The sequence below is a fragment of the Clytia hemisphaerica genome, unplaced genomic scaffold (assembly GCF_902728285.1).
Source record: "Clytia hemisphaerica strain Z4C2 unplaced genomic scaffold, Clytia hemisphaerica genome assembly, whole genome shotgun sequence".
Classification (NCBI taxonomy): Eukaryota; Metazoa; Cnidaria; class Hydrozoa; order Leptothecata; family Clytiidae; genus Clytia; species Clytia hemisphaerica.
Genome location: NW_027104129.1, coordinates 337,314 through 359,366, shown reverse-complemented (window position 1 = coordinate 359,366; position 22,053 = coordinate 337,314). Strand labels below are relative to the sequence as shown.

At 34.5% G+C, this 22,053-nt stretch overlaps 3 protein-coding genes and 1 long non-coding RNA gene across 4 annotated transcripts in view; 3 read left to right on the top strand and 1 right to left on the bottom strand.

Annotated features, from left to right (window-relative positions):
* LOC136813642 (uncharacterized) overlaps positions 1-22,053 on the bottom strand; it is a 319,208-nt gene that overhangs the window by 283,697 nt on the left and 13,458 nt on the right. The gene's annotated exons all lie outside the window — the stretch shown is intronic.
* Positions 7,095-13,501, top strand: LOC136813624 (chitin-binding domain protein cbd-1-like). Its single transcript, XM_067070130.1, has 3 exons — positions 7,095-7,207; positions 7,417-7,707; positions 13,289-13,501. The coding sequence occupies exons 1-3, from the start codon at positions 7,174-7,176 to the stop codon at positions 13,468-13,470; spliced, it is 507 nt and encodes a 168-aa protein (XP_066926231.1). The 5' UTR covers positions 7,095-7,173; the 3' UTR covers positions 13,471-13,501.
* LOC136813645 (chitin-binding domain protein cbd-1-like) lies at positions 15,697-16,809 on the top strand. The gene is made up of 3 exons (XM_067070150.1): positions 15,697-15,730; positions 15,959-16,249; positions 16,527-16,809. The coding sequence occupies exons 1-3, from the start codon at positions 15,697-15,699 to the stop codon at positions 16,706-16,708; spliced, it is 507 nt and encodes a 168-aa protein (XP_066926251.1). The 3' UTR covers positions 16,709-16,809.
* On the top strand, positions 18,602-19,975 carry LOC136813644 (uncharacterized). The gene is made up of 3 exons (XM_067070149.1): positions 18,602-18,611; positions 19,311-19,469; positions 19,672-19,975. The coding sequence occupies exons 1-3, from the start codon at positions 18,602-18,604 to the stop codon at positions 19,851-19,853; spliced, it is 351 nt and encodes a 116-aa protein (XP_066926250.1). The 3' UTR covers positions 19,854-19,975.

The window sequence follows — 22,053 nt, the reverse complement described above, 5'->3', positions numbered from 1 at the left end:
ATCCTTAATATTTTACCAAAATATACATTACTATTAAATCGTATACCACAATGAAAATGGCAAGTATGAAAATTTAGTCCAAGATATTTCCAAAACTTTTGTAATAAATTATAAGACATCAGAATAGTATTTAAAACAAATTTTTACATTTATATGTTAGAAATATATAGTATCTTAAGCAAGTAAGAATATTTTGAAAATAACTCAGATAAAAATCGCTGATTTTGAAACTGAATCAAAAAGGGAAATTTATCTATTCCCTTTGATGCGTTTTTGCAAAGGCGTCTAATAGAGCTTCACCTTTTTCACTCCCGTCTCACCGCCGGTGGAACTTTCTTCCTCAGTGGAGATAAAATTCCTATTTAAATCCAAATGGGGATAGCAATTCTATTGTTCCAAGGTTGAAAAATCCAGTGAAATGGTTTTGTGTGACACAGGGGTGTTTTTCAGTTGCTTTAAAGATCTAATAACCAGGGGAACCTTCCTACGAAATGATACGTGCATATGGAAAATGTTTAGAATGTCAAAAAAGAAAGAATCAAACATAAGAAAGTTTGGTAGAGTACCGTTAACTATTTAACTAAAAACTACCGTAATAAATGAACAAAAGTTTTGTTGTCAAATACCTAAGATAATTAAAGTCTGTTAAAGAAAACTTGGAAATTTACTAATCATTTGCTAGTGATCATGGTGATAGAAACACCAAAACGTCTAGAAGAGGTATCCATGTTGTTTTTTATTCTGACTTTTCTTATCAGAATTAAAGTCTGTCTCAATATAATTTGAAGCTGAATCAAAAAAGACTTTAGTTTTTAATAGAATTTGAATTTGGAGGTTTTGTGCTTGTTGAAAATATATTCATTATATTGATGGATATGTTAATGTGGATTAAAAAAGAAACAAGTCCCTAAATAAATATAATGACTAAAATGACTAAAGCCTTATTTTTGAGATCGGTCCTTAAACGCTGTACCGTAAAGAAATTTTATAAAAAAATCCTAAAGATGAGGAGCATTATGGCAAGATTTTCTGCACCTCAATCTCGCAATATTACATCTCCATTTTCCAAATGGACTTTGAACTGCTGATGAACAAAGTTGATGCGTTCCATCGCATTTTCGTTTGCAATCTGACCAACTAGGATCACTATAAAGTTCATCAATGTTGTGATCAGGCTGTGGAATAATTTTACGATTACCAAAGTCATTAAGTTCTCCATCAAATCCATAAAAGTCTTGTTGAATCATGTTATCTTTGGCGTTAGTTTTTTGATGAAACATTCTATCAATTCGGTCAAAATCGCGAACTTGATCTATCTTTCTTTGGAAAAAGTCATTTACCATGAAGTCTTTATCTCCTTCAAACCAAAACTGTTCACTAGCCTTTTCATCATAAACCCAACCATCTTTGGCAGTTGCAACAACAATATTTAGTAACAGAGATAAAACAATATATTCGATAAGATACTGCATTTCTAAGGAGAGAAGATAGTATTCATAAAGCGCGTGTGAAAATGTAAAGTACTATTTTGATATAGCTTTCGCAAAGGTACTCCTCGTGTTGACTGAAGCTGGATAAATAAATTTCTCAACATTTACACAACGTCTGGACCGATTCGATATATCATTTGGTTATAAACTTTGTGCCATTTATCATGTCCTAAAGTAGTCATAAGATTGTAGGCTTTCACGGAAGTTTAAATCTCCACCTCTCCTTAAGATCACTCAATTGTTTGATCCAACCTGCCATACTTGGACTCAAATTGTGATTTCCTGGTTTATAGTGAAAAGAGAAAAGTTTATCGTAAAATTAAAACGTTTCTCTACATTGAGTTAAATGGTCATCTTTCTATCACCTTATATGATTAAAAAGAAAACCAAAAATGATTCAAAATATAGCCTATACGAATTTAGACTATGAATCACGTTTGACGAACCCAAATTCAAATTGAACCGTAGGTATTTGAGCTTTAATTAAACTTCATTCAGTAGATTCCTTGTCTCCTCAGTGGCAAGATGAAAAGTCTTAATAAACCCCTGCGTCAGGGGAACTCTAATGAAAAATTTCTACCCCCATTGGGATATCGATAGAAAATTTTATTCCACAGTGGAAAAAAAGTTCCGCGGGGTGCAATGAGACGGGGGTCTCTTCAGTTACCAGATATCTTTCGCCATAGAGGATAAAATGAATGAGCTAAATGCTAATGGGGATGAATCTTTTAATTTTAATTTGGAGGTCAACAAACTAATTGAGAGCTTTTACGGGAATTGATAGAAAGAATCGTGATTTTATGCTTGAAGAAAATTATATTTAACTGCAAAAAAATTAAATGAATTTACAAATGGTGGGAAAGGGTGATATGAAAAGAATGATATCCTTATTATATCAATCAATACCAGGTCAGGTCGGGTCGGTCACATCTTGTTGGGGTTATAAATTACCAGTCTTTTGGTACAGTGCGTCGAACACAGACATCAAATTTGTTGTTGAAATACATGTGAGGTGGACATTGACGGCATGAAGCGATTCCATTGCTGCATTGAACATAGTATTGTGGTTTGTTGTTGTCCAATCGGAATAAAGAACCATTTGGAACCCATTTGCACAAAGAGTCGTTGCCTTAAGAAATGAGGAAGAGAAAAATTAGAGCTTTTAAAAGACATTTTGAAGATTAAATTAACGATTGCTCCTTAAATCAGTGTTTTAAGTATTATTAAAACTTTAACAAAAGCCAGAAACTAGCAATGACAGCCTTTATTAAGAATAATTATGCTAAAGAAGAAGATGATTTTTGTTCAACTTGAAACAATACTTACATTCTGGTGCATCGATGGCTCGGGTGGTCTTTGTAGTTGGGGTGGTGGTCGTTGTAGTGGTAGTGGTCGTAGTTGTTAATTTTTTGAATGAGCGAACACAAGCTTTGTTTTTCTCGTTGAATTCCAAACCATCAGCACATCTTCTGCATACTGGACCACTGTTTGTGCAAGTCACAAAATAATATGGTTTGTGCTCGTTGTAAGCAAAGATGTCTCCAACTGATCTCCACTTACATAAGGAGTCTGGGCAGGGTTGATGGGGATGAGGTTTTGCTGCGCTGCAAACTGAAAGGAAGAGCGTAAAAAGTGATTTAACTTTTGGCTTGGAACTTATTAAGTATCGATGTCAGCATTCAGATGGAGATGAAATTACTTCATACTTATATCACCATTATGTTTGCCTTTGCTAATTTTTACTTTTTTATTGAAACTAAAATGTTTTTATAATAATTGATAATAAAATTCTTCAAAAATGAGATTGAAATTTACCTGCAACAAGAACGGCGAGAATGATGATCTTCATGCTTGAAAACTTTGTAGATTCTTGAAGAAACTTTTTGTTTGTTTGCTTGCTTGGTGAGAAAGCTGAATGATTTTCCAAACATTTTCCAGCTCTATTTATATTGATTTTTCCAAATGCTGATTCATTCTGTTTGAATTGGGGTAGAATTAAAAGCAATTAGTTTTTGGTCCCTGGCACAAACTACTTCCTGACCTCAAAAAGTGGGTTTGTCATTTAAATATTGAAAGACGCCTAGCTCAAACACAAAACAAACAGTCTTAGCGTAGTTAAGTAATTAAACAACCAGACACTTCAAGACTAGATTTCGTCGAATCGCGAGGTTAAAAAGTCAACAGCTTCCTTCACCCAAATATCTTTAGTTAGAGAATTTAAATCAAATATCCAATTTTATAATTTTTTGAGAATAATCTCTGAAAAATTGTATAAAATTATTGATTATTTAATGTTTGAGGTACAGTCTCAATCTCCCTTATAACATGATAACACTTAAACAAGGTAAGTGAATGGTCGTATTAATCATAATTATTATATACCTGTAGGCAAAAATAGCCATTGAATAATTCCTGATATACCAAGGCTATTATACCACGGTAGATTTTTTTTTTAATTTTGCTTTCAAAGTTTGATTTTTTTGTCGCTCTTATTGTAAGAAATTTATTAAATTAAATCTATTGTCGATTTCATGAACAAATTTTGTGACTCAAAGTAATTAAGAAAATTATCAAAAAGAAAAACATTCGAACGTTTGATTATGGGAGTGTTTCATGTGAATCTTTCGACTATTTACATAATTTATGTTTGTTTTTTTTTCCTCTAGGTATATAATAAAACATATATTCAAGGGGGGAGGTTCACGGTTGGCGGAGGAGCGGAATCGGCCCTTTTTTCGGACGGAGTGGCGGAATTTGGCGAAAATTTAGACGGAATTACGGAAATCGGGTTCTCTGACGGAGACGGAAAATTAGACAGTTTTAGTGCGGAAAAACGGAATTTAGCAAAAAAATTTGCGGAATTTCGGCATTGGTAAAAGATATTCAAAATTTGCGGAATTTTCGACAAAAATATTGAATCTCAAAGGAATTTTCGGTGACGGAATTTTGGTTCAATTTAAGACGGTTTGACGGAAATTGGAGAAAAAATTGGCGGAATTGCGGAATCGGGTACCCCCTGAAACTCCCCCCATTCAATAGATAAAAGTTACTTATTGGATTTAATAAATCTCAATAACCAACTTTTACCTATTGAATATCTGCTTATTATACTGATGCTTTTTACAGCGTGGGACCTTGGGCACATATTACGACTATAATGGACGAATTGAGGGGAAAGAAAACAAAAAATGATTGGTAGCAGTAAAGCTCAGGCTGATTTTAAATGAAGAGATAAGAAAAGTTCCTCCAAAAACGAGGAACTAAAAACTCAGCGTTGATGAAATTGACAGGGCGTGTGCTACGACAGTAAGTTGGAAGTCTTCATCGAAGTAAAACTCGAAACATCAGAATAAAAAATGCATGGTCAAAGTGTCTTATTTTTTTGCTCTAGTTTATCATACAAAAAAGGAAAGTTTGAGTTTTACCACGGAACATATTACATGTAAATAGTATCGACTTAACCCTCATTGAGACCCCCTTCTAAGTTTTTTTTTGACAAAAATTGCGCTGTCGAATCCTTCAACGCCGGCGATGCAAAATTCGATAGTGGTAGAGCGCTGTGGAATTAAACAATGTCGAGATTCAGAGTTGACAGCGCTGTTAAAGTCTTTTTCATGTTTGCTGTCAGTAAAATTACAAAAGCGAATAACTTTTAATAGAAATTAAATCAGATTGAAATATTTCTATACTCGTTGTAAATATAATCGGGAGTGGGATATTGTCATAAACGAAGATGAAAAATGAAGATGAAGAAAAAATCAAACAGTTAGTACAGTAAAATTTTGCATCAAATTGTATTTTTTCAACAGTGCCTGATCGGTTTTGGTTTGAATGTATGACATCAAATCAAAATATTTAATTGATATTCTAATTAAGTGAAAGAATTTTCATTCTTGCAATTAGGTGGAATGATTAAGAAAAACCATAAGTAAATCACTTCCTTGCCTCAAGTCGTTGTGCAAGAAATGATAGACACACGGTCGCGCAGACCGCCGGTGGTAAATCGAAATTGTACGGATGCTACACAAAACATTAAACTTTAGTGTGTGACTTTTGAAATGAGATATGCAAAACCAAGATTTTGTTAAACCTCTCTTCATGTATGGTTTTGATCTTTCGGGGGGAATTAAACAACTCTTCTGTGTCCCGATGGAGTTTTAAAATCCACCTGCGATTATGAGATCATATGAAAATCCACCAGGTCTGCTTTTGAAATCTGCTGGAACAATAGAGCTTCTATCCCCACTGGGAGTACTCCGTCTAAAACTAAAACATCTTGAAAAATAAAGTGCCATACTGTCAAATATCTCAACGGCCGAAGACTGGGCACGACAACAACAAAACAAAATATCCAAATATCTCTTTTGACTTAGAGCGAGGCATTTTTCTCGCGTCTGATTGGCCGAAAATAATCTATTTTGCTTTTACCCGCGAAGTAGTAAAAGAAAAATGGACAACATTGAATGTAGAAAGTCTATACTATTTCTCGCGTTTGGACAAAGGAGGCGCGCTCCGCTTGCTCGCTTTCGGGCTTCAAACATTCGATTTTTTGACATCACTTTAAACTTTCGAAGCTCCTGCAGTAGCAAAAGTTTCGAATTTGCGTCAATATACTTTGAAAGGCTTCTATTTTTCGAAAATCATCAAAGTGGAACTCACTAAGACCATGTTCACACCTTACTCTTCCGTTTCCTTCCGGCTTGATTTTCGTTACGAATCGAGTGTGTTCATATTGCTTTTGGAACGTTATACTTATACTCACCCATTGTATTTCGAGGTTTTTCAGTTTGACGAAGGTAATTTTCTACTTTAAATGAAAAAAAGATTGCTTAGCTAAGTATTTGTCTCTACAACTTTGAACAGTTTATTTGATAATGAAATATTTTCACATCACTTTAAATCCCTTTTTACGCCGGCCTTTAGACGAGGCCAATTTAAATAGTTGTTTTACGGGCTATATCACCCAAAAAAGAGTGTCGGTCGGTCAGTGAAAAAATAAATACTAAAGTAGAACTTCACATACAAAATCTCCTAAAAGGCAGCAAAAACTACAACACCTTGACAAAAATGCACTATAGAAAATAAAAAGGCACAAAAAGGTAGAATTCACGGATAAAATAAAAACATTGAACATGAAATTCCAAAGAAATTCCTTAAAACCTAGGAAAAACTACCAAAATTTTGAAAATTTGGAAGTCTGTAAAACAATGCAAATAAAAATGTGCTACCAAAATGAACTTTTTTCTGATCTCATATGATCAGCCTGATGTGTACAGAATTTCAAAACTCACTTCCGCCCAAAATTAACGAGCCAAACGAAAAAGCTAAACCCTGATATATGTGAAAGTTGTTGCGAAAGAATTTATATTGAACTAACATAATACATTTATTAATTTTGATATTTTATGATTATCTTAGACTCTTTAGCAACCGTTCTGTAATTATTTCTGTGGTTTAAACTTCTTAAATTCCTGATAGCATCCCACCCGCTGTGGTAAGGAAATTATTAAGTCGCAATTATGTATCCTCTAACGAACTAAAGTAAGACCTAGTTATCTGATGCTTGACATATTGGAAAATCAGTATAAATAAAGCTGAAAAATGTTTGAAAAACCATTCAGCTTTCTCACCAAGCAAGCAAACAAACAAAAAGTTTCTTGAAGAATCTACAAAGTTTTCAATCATGAAGATCATCATTCTCGCCGTTCTTGTTGCAGGTAAATTTTAATTTTATTTTTGAAAATTTATCTATTTCTATTGTCAATTATTTATTTTCAATAAAAACGTAAAAATTAGCAAAGGCAAACATAATGGTGATATAGGTATGAAGTCATTTCACCTCCATCAAATCCATCTGAATGCTGACATCGATACTTAAAAAGTTTGAAGCTAAAAGTTAAATTACTTTTTACGCTCTTTCTTTCAGTTTGCAGCGCAGCAAAACCTCACCCCCATCAACCCTGCCCAGACACCTTATGTGTATGGAGATCAGTTGGAGACATCTTCGCATATAACGAGCACAAACCATATTATTTTGTGACTTGCACAAACAGTGGTCCAGTATGCAGAAGATGTGCTGATGGTTTGGAATTCAACGAGAAAAACAAAGCTTGTGTTCGTTCATTCAAGAAATCAACAACAACAACAACAACTACCACAACAACTACGACCACTACCCCAACTACAACGACCACCCGAGCCGTCGATGTACCAGAATGTAAGTATTTATCCAGTTGAAAAAAATCTTTTCCTTCCTAATCAGGAAATCTTTTTCTGATGTAAACTGTCATTGCTAGTTTTTTGTCACTGCTGAAATTCTGAAATTGAATTATTGTACGTACCAATACACGTGACAATCTATACGTCTGTCGGTATTAAAGTTAGTTAAATTCCGGACATTTTAAGAAGGGAAAAATCTACAGTACCAACCTCCAAAAAAGCGGTAACATTTACCATGATTCCTTTTATTTGTTTAGGTAATGACTCTTTGTGCAAATGGGTTCCAAATGGTTCTTTATTCCGATTGGACAACAACAAACCACAATACTATGTTCAATGCAGCAATGGAATCGCTTCTTGTCGTCAATGTCCACCTCACATGTATTTCAACAACAAATTTGATGTCTGTGTTCGACGCACTGTACCAAAAGACTGGTAATATATCACCCCAACAAGATGTAGACTGACCTGACCTGATTGAATAACAATCGAAAGAGTTATTCATTAACCCTTATTAATTTCGCATAGCGAAAGTATTACGATAGTCTTTCTGTGTGGCGAGAAAATTTTTTGGGCGCAAATTATGGCGTGAGTGTTTGGCTGCGGGCGTACTACGGCCAATATTATAAAGGTGGACTCACTCACAAAGATAAAAAAAGCGCTTTTCTTGATAGTTAAAATACTCTAGTGCAAGACGTGTAACCAAGCCTTAGTAAACATTCATCTTCATCATGAGAACTTTTTAATGGCTGCTTGGCTGCTGCTGTATAACTTTTTATCATGTTTTCTGGTCTTTTGTAGAGTATTTAAAGAGGTTTATTATTCGTTTACTACTAAGTATTTTATGTTTGTGTAGTTAGTGAATGCACCAATAGTTGATAATGCTCAGTAAGTACAAAAAGAGTTAATTTTACATAACAACACATAACCCTCTTCTTCAAAAAACTACAAACAGCACAGGTATGATATTTTTTTCCTTTTTTCACCATGTGTTTAATGTTAACCAATTGTGATGTAAGTTTGATGACAGTTTTTTATCTGATGAAGTTTTTGATTGTTGTTCGATGAGTTTGGATTAAGAAAAAGTTCCAGCTTTTCCTCCCCGATGCCAGCGCCAGGCGATGATGTCAACCGAACTCTATCAAACCAATTTTGGTAATCGAACCATCAAATTTCATCACGAAATCCAACAATAGGTGTTAGATTATGGAACCTGATCGAACAGTAATTGAACTTTACCAGAAAATCTTCAGTTTGATGTTTGATTATATCGCAGTTCGATTAAGTTCGATCAGTGTTTTTGGTTGTTTTTGTAGCTCAAATGGTTCCAGTTTGATTGACATCGCCTGGCCGATGGGGTGATAGATATTGGCCTGCTCTTTAAGGTTTCAGCGTGGGTGTCTGCTAATAAGCCGTCAAAGTGTAAAAAGAATGGGCAACAAGGTACCGTCAACTGCTCTAACTTGTGACGATTGGTCGAAACATGGGACTGTTGCATATCTGGTCTGTATTTTCACTTGCTGTAAAATCGAAAGAGAAATCGTGTATTTTTAAATACGCCGTTCCTTAACTCAAATCAAATGACTTTGGAGGTTCGGTGAAATGGTGGCTGTATTGCCGTTCCATGTTTTGTCAGATAGTCCCAAGTTAGAGCAGTTGACGGTAATAAATCAAACTAATTGAGCTTCAATCAAACTTCGCCGATCTTGATACCCTTTTGCTAATCAGGATTTTCATTTTGAATCATTAAAAACTCTAGTGGTACCGTTGTTTTGTATGAGATTCCCATTTCCGCACTCTGGAATCTTTCCCCTATATCTATTTTAAGGGATAACTGGCAAGAGATTGGGGTGGGTTTGTTTTAATGGGATGCAGTTAGAGCAGTAAAAGGAGTCATTGTTGTGATTTGCTAGAAGGGCCATTAATCGATTACGTATAATATTGATTCTTTTACTGTTTTTAGCATTTACTACTTTCACTGGTGTGTAAACATTCATTTTATGATTTTATGAAATATTTACTGTCAACCTAGAAATAATTAATATTAAAGGTCTCTATTATAGCATCGGAAAATAATTGAAGATTGAAAATAATTGCATCACTTTCAGTGAGGTTTAGTCAATTTTTATCTGGTGGGAAAATTTGAGTGACAGGGGGTGGTAAATAAATCCCCATATTCTATCTTGATCGAAGTCTGTATCCTTAAGTTACGAGCTTTTCTTAATATATTTTTATATGGATTATTGCATTGAGATTTTGGAAAATCTCAAAGAGTATTATTTCTTTAAAGTTGGCTAGTTTTTACCCTGCCATTTTCTAGTTCAGAAGCTAGAGCTCAACTACACAACTGCTTTTTGCCTTTAGTGGCCTCTTGATTGTCCATGGAGTCAACTGATGCTTGTCTGAAGGTTAGACCTGCTGTCCGGGGGGTTAGACCTGCTGTCTATGGGTCCAAAGTCACAGGGTAAATTTCCAAAAAATGTTAAAAAAAATGAAAAATTTTGGTTTTTTGAAAAAAGACCCTCCAGTGAACATAAAATATTATTACGAAAACGTTTGAAAATTTGTTAAAAAAAGTCTATTGGTCAAAATTGACAATTTCATTTTTTGCCTGTCGAAGGTTGGAGCTTGCAAGCACATTACAGGCAAAATTTAAAAATATCAATTTTTGCTCATAGACTTCTTAAAAAGGATTTTCAGACTTTTTCGTAATAATATTTTTTGTTCACTGGAAGGTATTCTTTCCAAAAAACCAAAAATTTTTGAATTTTGGCAAATTCTTATTTTTCGATGACGTCATCGTTTTATGACGTCATTTTGCCTTATTTCCTTTATATCTCCTGATATATTCATTTTCAGATATAGGTTCAGACCTTTTTCTTTATCAGTATTTCATGCTCTTTCGAATGAAACAAAAATTTTTCAATTTTGACGATCTTTTATTTTGGTTGCCATAGTAACCAATGACGTCAGTTTCCATGGCAACCGGTGGTCACACCCGGCCCCACCTCTCAAATTTTGATCTTCTACATTCAAGGAACAATATTCAATCATAAAATCCCTTTGCACAAGCTGCTGCACACGGGAAGCTTTTTCGCGACATAGTGGCCCCTACTAAATGAAAAGTTCATTTTTTCTTCTTTATTTTCAAAAAATTTGGAAATTTTTTTCTCAAGTACTATTGCAGTTCTCTGATTTATTCTGAATATAAAGATCTTTTTTACGCTTATAAAAAGGAATTTTTTAGTCGCATTTTTTAAAGAACCTTTTTGTTTTTAATGGATTAAGATTTTTCATAAGAAAACAGGGTATCTACGACCTGTGTGTACAATACAATGTGTATATTTTGTGTAACGCTTCATTCAAAATCCATAATGCTGCCGGAGTCACGTTTCACGCGTCTTCGTCGTTGATGTTCTAATATTATGCGAAATTTTCGACTTTAAGTCGTCTTGTTGTAAATTTTTAATAATCTTTTAGAATAAATATCTAGCATCAGAAAATCATAATAATTGTCTGCTACTAACTCAAATTAATTATTTCTTCAAAAAAAAGAAAGATTTTAGACAAAGTACAATGTTTTCGAACCATGCAGGTTTAACTATAGCTTTAAGACTGAAAAGATCAGGTCTGCTTTTCTTTGAACTTGAAAATGATTTTGCATAATTTTGCAAGATTCTAGTTGTTTTTGGAAGGTAAAAAATGGATGTTCTTATATATAATTGGGTATTCCACATCATTAATGTTTCTCTCCTATCCTCCAACTTGTTAGTGCCTCTAGTCTAATTCACTGAACTCGGCATAATAAAAAGTTACCAAAAAAGCAAAGTCCCAGCAAGAAGTAGACTCTAGTCTATGTCTAGGTTATAAATTAAATATGGCCTAAATACTACCCCGACCCTAGAAGAGGAAGAAAAATGCCTATTTCTGAAAGCGGTTCTGATTACTTTGATACCCCTCGCCTATCCATCTCTTGTCAGTTCCTTCTTGAAAGAATGACCTTGAAACATCCAAAAGAAAGGAGACCCTGAATCTATCCGAGGAGCTATCTATGATCGAATTTTAGATTATCTTCAGAGTCTGTCGTAAAAGTGTGTAAACATTTTCTTAGCCCCCGCTTATGATGCGCCACACACCCACTGGGACCCCAGCCCAATGAAGTATAACCCGAAGGGCTAGAAGCGAATCTCCTTGGTAGGATTTGAAGCCAACAAATCCTACCAAAGTTGCGCAGCCAAGCGCGGCCGCGTGGTTTTTACACAAATTTCGGATTGAAACTAAAGTTTACCTCTGAATTTCGAAAAACATATCACTCAAAATAAAGGAGTCGCTAGATTCAATCTGTCGTTACTTTTTCTTACCTGAGAAAGGTTATAGATTCACTTCTAGCCCTTCGGGCTTATACTTCATTGCATCAGCCCCACTGGAAAATTTGTTCAAAATTATTTTGTTCCCGGTGGGAAAACTACCCTACAATTTCAGCCCCAGTGAGAAATCGACTTTGATTTTATCCCCATTCGAAATTCAAAGTATAAGATTTGTACTCCAAAACCACTGGATTTTTTAAGCTTGGAACAATAGAATTTCTATCACCTTGGGATTTCGAAAGAACATTTTATCCCCGCTGTGGGGAGAATTTTCACCGGGGCTGTGAGACAGGCTTGTTTAAAAAGTTATTCACATAAAAAAGACAACTTCTTTTGAAACAAAGTCGGCTGAAATTTGATAGGATATAAGAAATATTTTGTCCAAAAAGAATTTAGCACTTTTCAAACTGGTCTTTAAAATACACGTGAACGTAAGAGCACTTGTCCAATCTCGCTGAACTTTTGGTTACAAAGTTTTGTGGTCGATAACTTGTATTGACAATTAACACAGGTAAAAAGTCTATGACGAATTTAAATTCCCAGATATAAAATTTATGGCTATAGGGATTAAGAACATATTTAGCTCAGTCTGTAAATCCACATTACCACAATCCTCGAGTAAGCTACATTTTGATACTTTTCTTTGTTAAAATGCTGGCTTATACGATCAGCATGCATGCTAATGAAACTAAATTGTTTCTATCCTACCATTTCGTTCGAACTGTTCGATAGTTTGATCCTTTCTTCTAAAATATGTACTTCTTACAGAAATTTTCAAAGCAAGCTAAAAACATGAAACTCAGGTTTAAGAGCCACTATATTTCTCACTTAAATTTTTTAATCAAGTACTGAGAGAAAGTTACAGAGGGAAGTTATACCTTACGTTTCTTAACTTAAGTAATAACCCTGGTGTTGACCAATCTAAATCGTGGTTTTCAATCAAACAGTCTGATTATCTAATTACTTAACTACGACCCCTACCCCAACTACAACGACCACCCGAGCCATCCATGCACCAGAATGTAAGTATTGTTTCAAGTTGAACAAAAATCATTTTCTTCTTCAGCATAATTATCTTTAATAAAGGCTGTCATTGCTAGTTTCTGGCTGTTGTTAAAGTTTTAAGAATACTTAAAATACTAAAGGAGCAGCCGTTAACTTAATCGTGAAAATGTCTTTTGAAAGCTCTAATCTTTATTTTTCTCACTTTAGGCAACGACTCTTTGTGCAAATGGGTTCCAAATGGTTCTTTATTCCGATTGGACAACAACAAACCACAATACTATGTTCAATGCAGCAATGGAATCGCTTCTTGTCGTCAATGTCCACCTCACATGTATTTCAACAACAAATTTGATGTCTGTGTTCGACGCACTGTACCAAAAGACTGGTAATATATCACCCCAACAAGATGTAGACTGACCTGACCTGATTGAATAACAATCGAAAGAGTTATTCATTAACCCTTATTGTAAATTTTTAATAATCTTTTAGAAAGTCATAGAAATATGTAGAGGCGTGGAAATCAATTTTCAATTTTTTAATGACAATGAAGAATCCCTGATAGAACTTTCAGGCCATCCGACTAAGAAAAACTTTTCCGATACATACACAGGTCAAATCTTAGAAATACAGGGGGATGGTTTCAAGTTTTACCGGGGTCAAATATGCCTATCCATTGTTGACCGTACGCAATGCAAAATGTAACCATGCTTTTTAAATTCTACGAATCGATTTGACAATTTTATACAAACAAGGTATAGCGGAAGGCTATAAAAGGGAATCCCCTGAGATTGAAAGTCATAAAGTCAATCCTCCATCCGAAAAGCGGCGTAAATTCTAAGGCATCACTTTTATTTGCCAGAGAATAATAGAATATTCACCTCTAGCCTTCGGCTTGAAATTCGACGATTTCATACTCTGCCCATGTGAATCTCTTTTGTTGAGAATCTCGATCGATGAATTCAGCTCACTTGAGAAAGTCAATTCAACCCAAAAATATATTTTTTCTCGCCAATTATTTTCCCTGCGAACAGATATTCAAAATCTTAGACTTTCGGAATAAAAATGGGGTTCTAATTTCGGTAATGATGTGGCAATCATCAAAGATGTCGAAATTTTCAACAGAGCTTTCACCTTCATTTTTCCTTTTTTTTCTTAATTGTTTTTTTTTTATGATATCCCTCCACTCCGGATTATATTTATAACGAGCACAAAACCGCTATCTTATTCGAATTCTATCAAAAGTCACAGCCTTTTTGTCTCCGCTGCAGATTATATTGAAACAGACTGTTTTACTTGTCATTTTGCAACCATTGCCTAACATATAACAAATTATATACCATTAAAAATAATAATTCAGAGCACCATATTTTTGAAAAAGATTGTACTGAAAATTTTAGAAAGTGAAGATGAGAAACGAGGAAGAAAAAAATGAACTTTTCATCCTTTAGTGCTAGAAACTCTTTGAAGCTACTTTGTAGCCTCGCGAATTAAGACAAACAATTATTTTTCATATAAAGTTCTGGCATTAAAGGTCTAGAAGATGAAATGGACTTGAATTTCAATTTAGATATCTTAGTTCGTCAAAATGCTGGCTTATACAATCATAATACGTACTGATGAAACTAAATTGTTTCTCTATAATCCCATTTTGTTCGAGCTGTTTGATATGAGTCTGTTAAATGACGCACCTTACGCGCCCACGCGCGCCTAAATCTGACGCGTCTTCGAATTTTGACGGGCCTTGCGAGCCTTGAATTTGCAGTGCCTTCAAATTCTTATTTCGTGTAGAAATAATCGGAGAGAGTACACACGGGATAAAAGTCTTAAGTTCGGATCATATTAATTAAGACATCTCTATGTTAGCCAAGTACTACACTCGATTCTATGTTCACCAAGTATCCTCTAGTTAGATAATGCACATAGGGCACATAAACATTATAAGGCGTCAACAATTTTAAGGCACTTCGAAAAATTCAAGGATTGTCAAAAAAGTTTGAGTTCACATCGAAAATTTGAGGCACGCGGGCGTGAAAGGTGCGTATGGCGCGCGGACGCGTGGACGGGTGAGGTGCTTTAGGCGCGTGAAGTGCGTTAGGCGCGTCATTTAACAGGCTCGTTCGATAATTTGATTCTTTTTTTTTGAAATACATTTTAAATAAAGTTTCAAAGCAAGCTAAAACTAAAGCAAAAAGCATACAGAGCCGTAACATGAAATCGTTTAATCCAGCACCGAAATTTACACCAGGAAGTTATACCTTACGTTTTTTATGTATAAAAAAGTTTCAGTGTTGGTCAACCAATCTAAATCGTGATATTTCAATCAAAAAAGTCTGATGATCTAATTACTTAATTACGCTAAGGATGTTTGTATTTATCTAAGGCATTTAAATAATTAAAATAAAATTTCAAACCCACTTTTTGAGGTCAGGAAGTCGTTTGTGCCAAGGACCAAAAACTAATGGCTTTTAATTCTACCATAATTCAAACATGACGAATCAGCAATTAGGAAAATCAGTATAAATAAAGCTGAAAAATGTTTGAAAAACAATTCAGCTTTCTCACCAAGCAAACAAACAAACAAAAAGTTTCTTGAAGAATCTACAAAGTTTTCAATCATGAAGATCATCATTCTCGCCGTTCTTGTTGCAGGTAAATTTTGATTTCTTTTTTGAATAAGTTTTGAATAAGCTTACATTATAACCTAGTCTGTCTAGTCAGTTTGTGAAAAGACATGAAACTCGGTATATGTATGCTAAATAATTATATCCTGAAAAACAAAGTTGAAAAAGCACTCAGTCAAGAAAAAACCTGCATCCCTTCGGGCTTATTAGAACTTAGAAGTCAATACATAAGACCTTTATTTTCTTTCCCTTGTAGTTTACAGCGCAGAAAAACCTCATCCCCAACAATCCTGTCCAGACTCCTTATGTAAATGGAGATCAGTTGGTGACATCTTTGCTTACAACGAGCACAAACCAGCCTATTTTGTGACTTGCACAAACAGTGGTCCAGTATGCAGAAGATGTGCTGATGGTTTGGAATTCAACGAGAAAAACAAAGCTTGTGTTCGTTCATTCAAGAAATCAACAACAACAACTACTACAACCACAACAACTACGACCCCTACCCCAACTACAACGACCACCCGAGCCGTCGATGCACCAGAATGTAAGTATTCATCCAGTTGAAAAAAATATTTTTCTTCCTCAGTAGGAAATCTTTTTCTGATGTAAACTGTCATTGCTAATTTTTTGTCGCTGCTGAAATTCTGATATTGAAAGATTCTACGTACCAATATTATACAGACGTGACAATCTATACGCATGTTGGTATTCATGTTAGTTAAATTCTGAGCATTTTAGGAACAGTTAAAAACTATAAAAATCTACAGCACCAACCTTCAAAAATTCGGAAACATTTACCATCATTCCTTTTGTTTCTTTAGGCAATGACTCTTTGTGCAAATGGGTTCCAAATGGTTCTTTATTCCGATTAAACAACAACAAACCACAATACTATGTTCAATGCAGCAATGGAATCGCTTCTTGCCGTCAATGTCCACCTCACATGTATTTCAACAACAAATTTGATGTCTGTGTTCGACGCACTGTACCAAAAGATTGGTAATTTATCACCCCAACAAGATGTCGACTGCCCGTTCCTGATTGAATAACAATCGAAAGAGTTATTCATTAACCCTTGTTGTAAATTTTTAATAATCTTTAAGAATAAATATCTACCATCAGAAAATCAAAATAATTGTCTGCTACTAACTCAAATTAATTATAGGAAAATCTTCCAAAGGCTGAAATTTTCTATTAATATCTTTCGTTTAAAAATACCCCATTCTTGACCCAAGATAGACCCTTCGTGTATCATTGGATTGGGGAACTTGGAACTTCTCCGACACACAAATCAAATCTTAACGATACAGGGGGGGGGGTTCGAAGGGCTCCAGTTTTACTAGGTTTGAATGTGTATTTAGTCATTATTAAGTATAAGTGTACGCAAAATGAAATATGACCCCACTAAAATTGACCCAAAGCAGTTTGACAGTTCCATACTGAGTCCTAAGGTTCTTTGTTTTTATCGCTGAGATCTTGATCAGTTAGAGGAAGTCAATTTAACCAAAAAAATTATTTCTTCAAAAAAATGGAAGATTTTAGACAAAGTACAATGTTTTCAAACCATGCAGGTTTCCGTTTTTTAATCAAAGGTTTAACTATAGCTTTAAGACTGAAAAGATCAGGTCTGCTTTTCTTTGAACTTGAAAATGATTTTGCATAATTTTGCAAGATTCTAGTTGTTTTTGGAAGGTATAAAATGGATGTTCTTAAATATAATTGGGCATTCCACATCATTAATGCTTCTATCCTATCCTCCATCTTGTTAGTGCCTCTAGTCTAATTCATTGAACTCGGCATAATAAAAAGTTACCAAAAAGCAAAGTCCCAGCAAGAAGTAGACTCTAGTCTATGTCTAGGTTATAAATTAAATATGGCCTAAATATTACCCCGACCCTAGAAGAGGAAGAAACAAGTGATACTTTTATGGACCTACCTGGTTATGCATTTAACACATATATAATTGATATCTACGTGAGCGTGACCATTAAACAATCATTCATAACACAAATAGTGACGATCTATTAAAATGAGTCATTTGTTTCTTATAAAAAAAACGTTTGAAAACCAAAATTTCATGCTCTTGAAATATTCTTTCATATTCAAGACTTTGTGAGCAAAAAAACATCTATCTCATCAAAAAATTTAGTAATTTGGCTAAGAACATTGATGTATGCTTATTAATAGTGATTCTTATAGATAAAGATGCATTTTTTGAGCTGAAAAGTTTTTTTACAAAAATCTTTTACCTACTTTCATGCAAAAAATCAGAAAAAAACAACGATCCAATATTTCACAATGTCCAAAAAACCCTTTTTTTAGAATTTTTTTGGCCCAAATTTGCCAAAAAACATTTTTTTTCGAAAATCGGGCTCTGTCACATTCGAGGGTTTATAATTATGCATCTTTGTGCAAAAAATCATAAAGAATGAAAGAGCCAATCTCGAGAAAAGCTAATACCTAAGTAATTGATAATGTGCTTATAAAAAAATATCGAATTTGGCCAGTTTTTCTATAAAAACACGCCAAGCAACCAAAATTTAATGTCTAAACACACATATGCTTCAAAGTCAGCCCTCGTGAGCAAAAAAAAACATCTCTCTCATAAAAAAATTGAGTAATTTGACTAAGAACATTAATGTATGCTTATTAATAGTGATTCTTATAGATAAACATGCGTTTTTTGAGCCAACAAATTTATTTTTCAAAAATCTCCCTGAGCCATCTTTTACCTATGACGTTACCCTACTTCCATGCAAAAAAATCAGAAAAAATCAATGATCCAATTTTTCACAAAGTCCAAAAAACCCGCTTTTTAACCGTTTTTTGGCCCAAATTTGCCCAAAAACATTTTTTTTTCGAAAATTGCGCTTTGTCACATCGAGCGTTTATAATTATGCATCTTTGTGCAAAAAATCATAAAGAATGAAAGAGCCAATCTCGAGAAAAGCTAATACCTAAGTAATTGATAATGTGCTTATAAAAAAATATTGAACTTGGCCAGTTTTTCTATAAAAACACGCCAAGCAACCACAATTTAATGTCTAAACACACATATTCTTCAAAAGTAAGCCCTCATGAGCAAAAAAAACATCTATCTCATAAAGAAATTGAGTAATTTGACTAAGAACATTGATGTATGCTTATTAATAGTGATTCTTATAGATAAACATGCGTTTTTTAAGCCAAATAAATTTTTTTGGAAAAATCTGCTTGTGCCATCTTTTACCTATGATGGTACCCTACTTTCATGCAAAAAATCAGAAAAAATTAATGATCCAATTTTTCACAAAGTCCAAAAAACTCGTTTTTTAGCCGTTTTTTAGCCCAAATTTGCCCCAAAATTTTTTTTTTTCGAAAATCGGGCTCCGTCACATTTTGGCCACTCCCGATTTGCACCTTTGTACCAAAAATCAAATGATTCCTATGATTCAATCTCGAGAAAAGCTGGTAACGAACGGACGGACGGACGGACAGAGGTGAATTTATAGGACCTCCACCCCAACGGGGTAGGTCCAAAAAACATTTAGAAACCAAAATTTNGTTGGAGATATCTTCGATATAAACGAGCACAAACCATATTATTTTGTGACTTGCACAAACAGTGGTCCAGTATGAAAGATGTGCTGATGGTTTGGAATTCAACGAGAAAAACAAAGCTTGTGTTCGATCATTCAAAAAATCAACAACAACAACAACTACCACAACAACTACGACCACCACCCCAACTACAACAACCACCCGAGCCATCGATGCACCAGAATGTAAGTATTGTTTCAAGTTGAACAAAAATCATTTTCTTCTTCAGCATATTTATTCTTAATAAAGGCTGTCATTGCTAGTTTCTGGCTTTTGTTAAAGTTTAAAGAATACTTAAAACATTTAAGGAGCAATCGTTAACTTAATCTTGGAAATGTCTATTAAAAGCTCTAATTTTTCTTTTCTCATTTTCTTTTCTCACTTTAGGCAACGACTCTTTATGCAAATGGGTTCCAAATGGTTCTTTATTCCGATTGGACAACAACAAACCACAATACTATGTTCAATGCAGTAATGGAATCGCTTCTTGCCGTCAATGTCCACCTCACATGTATTTCAACAACAAATTTGATGTCTGTGTTCGACGCACTGTACCAAAAGATTGGTAATTTATCACCCAACAAGATGTCGACTGCCCGTTCCTGATTGAATAACAATCGAAAGAGTTATTCATTAACCCTTATTGTAAATTTTTAATAATCTTTAAGAATAAATATCTAGCATCAGAAAATCAAAATAATTGTCTGCTACTAACTCAAATTAATTATAGGAAAATCTTCCAAGGGCTGAAATTTTCTATTAATATCTTTCGTTTAAAAATACCCCATTCTTGACAAAAGATAGACCCTTCGTGTATCATTGGATTGGGAACTTGGAACTTCTCCGACACACAAATCAAATCTTAACGATACAGGGGGGGGGGGGGTCGAAGGGCTCCAGTTTTACTAGGGTTGAATGTGTATTTAGTCATTATTAAGTATAAGTGTACGCAAAATGAAATATGACCCCACTACAAGTTGACCCAAAGCAGTTTGACAGTTCCATACTGAGTCCTAAAGGTTCTTTGTTTTTATTGCTGAGAATCTTGATCAGTTAGAAGAAGTCAATTTAAACCAAAAAAATAATTTCTTCAAAAAAAATTTTAGACAGAGTACAATGTTTTCAAACCATGCAGGTTTTCCGTTTTTTAATCAAAGGTTTAACTATAGCTTTAATACTGAAAAGATCCGGTCTGCTTTTCTTTGAACTTTTAAAAATGATTTTGCATAATTTTGGCAGCTCCTAGTTGTTTTTGGAAGGTATAAAATTGATGTTTTTAAATATAATTGGGCATTCCACATCATTAATGTTTCTCTCCTATCCTCCATCTTGTTAGTGCCTCTAGTCTAATTCACTGAACTCGGCATAATAAAAAGTTACCAAAAAGCAAAGTCCCAGCAAGAAGTAGACTCTAGTCTATGTCTAGGTTATAAATTAAATATGGCCGAAATATTACCCCGACCCTAGAAGAGGAAGAAAAAACGCCTATTTCTGAAAGCGGTTCTGACTACTTTGATACCCCTTGCCTATCCATCTCTTGTCAGTTCCTTCTTGAAAGAATGGCCTTGAAGCATCCAAAAGAAAGGAGGCCCTGAATCTATCCGAGGAGCTATATATGATCGAATTTTAGATTATCTTCAGAGTCTGTCGTAAAAGTGTGTAAACATTGTCTTAGCCCCCGCTTATGGTGCGTCACACACCCACTGGAACCCCAGCCCAATGAAGTATAACCCGAAGGGCTAGAAGCGAATCTCCTTGGTAGGATTTGAAGCCAACAAATCCTACCAAAGTTGCGCGGCCAAGCGCGGCCCGCCTGGTTTTTACACAAATGCCGGATTGAAACTAAAGTTTACCGCTGAATTTCGAAAAACATATCACTCAAAAATAAAGGAGTCGCTAGATTCAATCCGTCGTTACTTTTTCTTACCTGAGAAAGGTTATAGATTCGCTTCTAGCCCTTCGGGCTTATACTTCATTGCATCAGCACAACTGGAAAATTTGTTCGAAATTATTTTGTTTCCGGTGGGAAAACTACCCTACAATTTCAGCCCCAGTGGGAAATCGACTTTGATTTTATCCCCATTCGAAATTCAAAGTATAAAATTTGTACTCCAAAACCACTGGATTTCTTAAGCATGAAACAATAGAATTTCTATCACCTTGGGATTTTGAAAGAACATTTTATCCCCGCTGTGGGGAGAATTTTCACCGGGGCTGTGAGACAGGCTTGTTTAAAAAGTTATTCACCTAAAAAAGAAACAACTTCTTTTGAAACAAAGTCGGCTGAAATTTGATAGGATAAAAGAAATATTTTGTCCAATAAGAATTTAGCACTTTGCAAACTGGTCTTTAAAATACACGTGAACGTAAGACCACTTGTCCAATCTCGCTGAACTTTTGGTTACAAAGTTGTGTGGTCGATAACTTGTATTGACAATTAACACAGGTAAAAAGTCTATGACGATTTTAAATTCTCAGATATAAAATTTATGGCTATAGGGATTAAGAACATATATTTAGCTCAGTCTGTAAATCCACATTACCACAATCCTCGAGTAAGCTACATTTTGATACTTTTCTTTGTTAAAATGCTGGCTTATACGATCAGCATGCATGCATGCTAATGAAACTAAATTGTTTTTATCATACCATTTCGTTCGGGTTCGATTTTGATCGGGCCTTTCTAAAATATGTACTTCTTACAGAAATTTTCAAAGCAAGCTAAAAACATGAAACTCAGGCTTAAGAGCCACTATATTACTCACTTAA

Bases quoted from the DNA above. Each gene is read 5' to 3' on its own strand.
- LOC136813624 (XM_067070130.1), top strand. From the start codon at position 7,174: ATGAAGATCATCATTCTCGCCGTTCTTGTTGCAG. The intron at 7,208-7,416 runs GTAAATTTTAAT...TCTTTCTTTCAG, and splicing joins TCTCGCCGTTCTTGTTGCAG to TTTGCAGCGCAGCAAAACCT. The intron at 7,708-13,288 runs GTAAGTATTTAT...TTCTCACTTTAG, and splicing joins AGCCGTCGATGTACCAGAAT to GCAACGACTCTTTGTGCAAA.
- LOC136813645 (XM_067070150.1), top strand. From the start codon at position 15,697: ATGAAGATCATCATTCTCGCCGTTCTTGTTGCAG. The intron at 15,731-15,958 runs GTAAATTTTGAT...TTTCCCTTGTAG, and splicing joins TCTCGCCGTTCTTGTTGCAG to TTTACAGCGCAGAAAAACCT. The intron at 16,250-16,526 runs GTAAGTATTCAT...TTGTTTCTTTAG, and splicing joins AGCCGTCGATGCACCAGAAT to GCAATGACTCTTTGTGCAAA.
- LOC136813644 (XM_067070149.1), top strand. The intron at 19,470-19,671 runs GTAAGTATTGTT...TTCTCACTTTAG, and splicing joins AGCCATCGATGCACCAGAAT to GCAACGACTCTTTATGCAAA.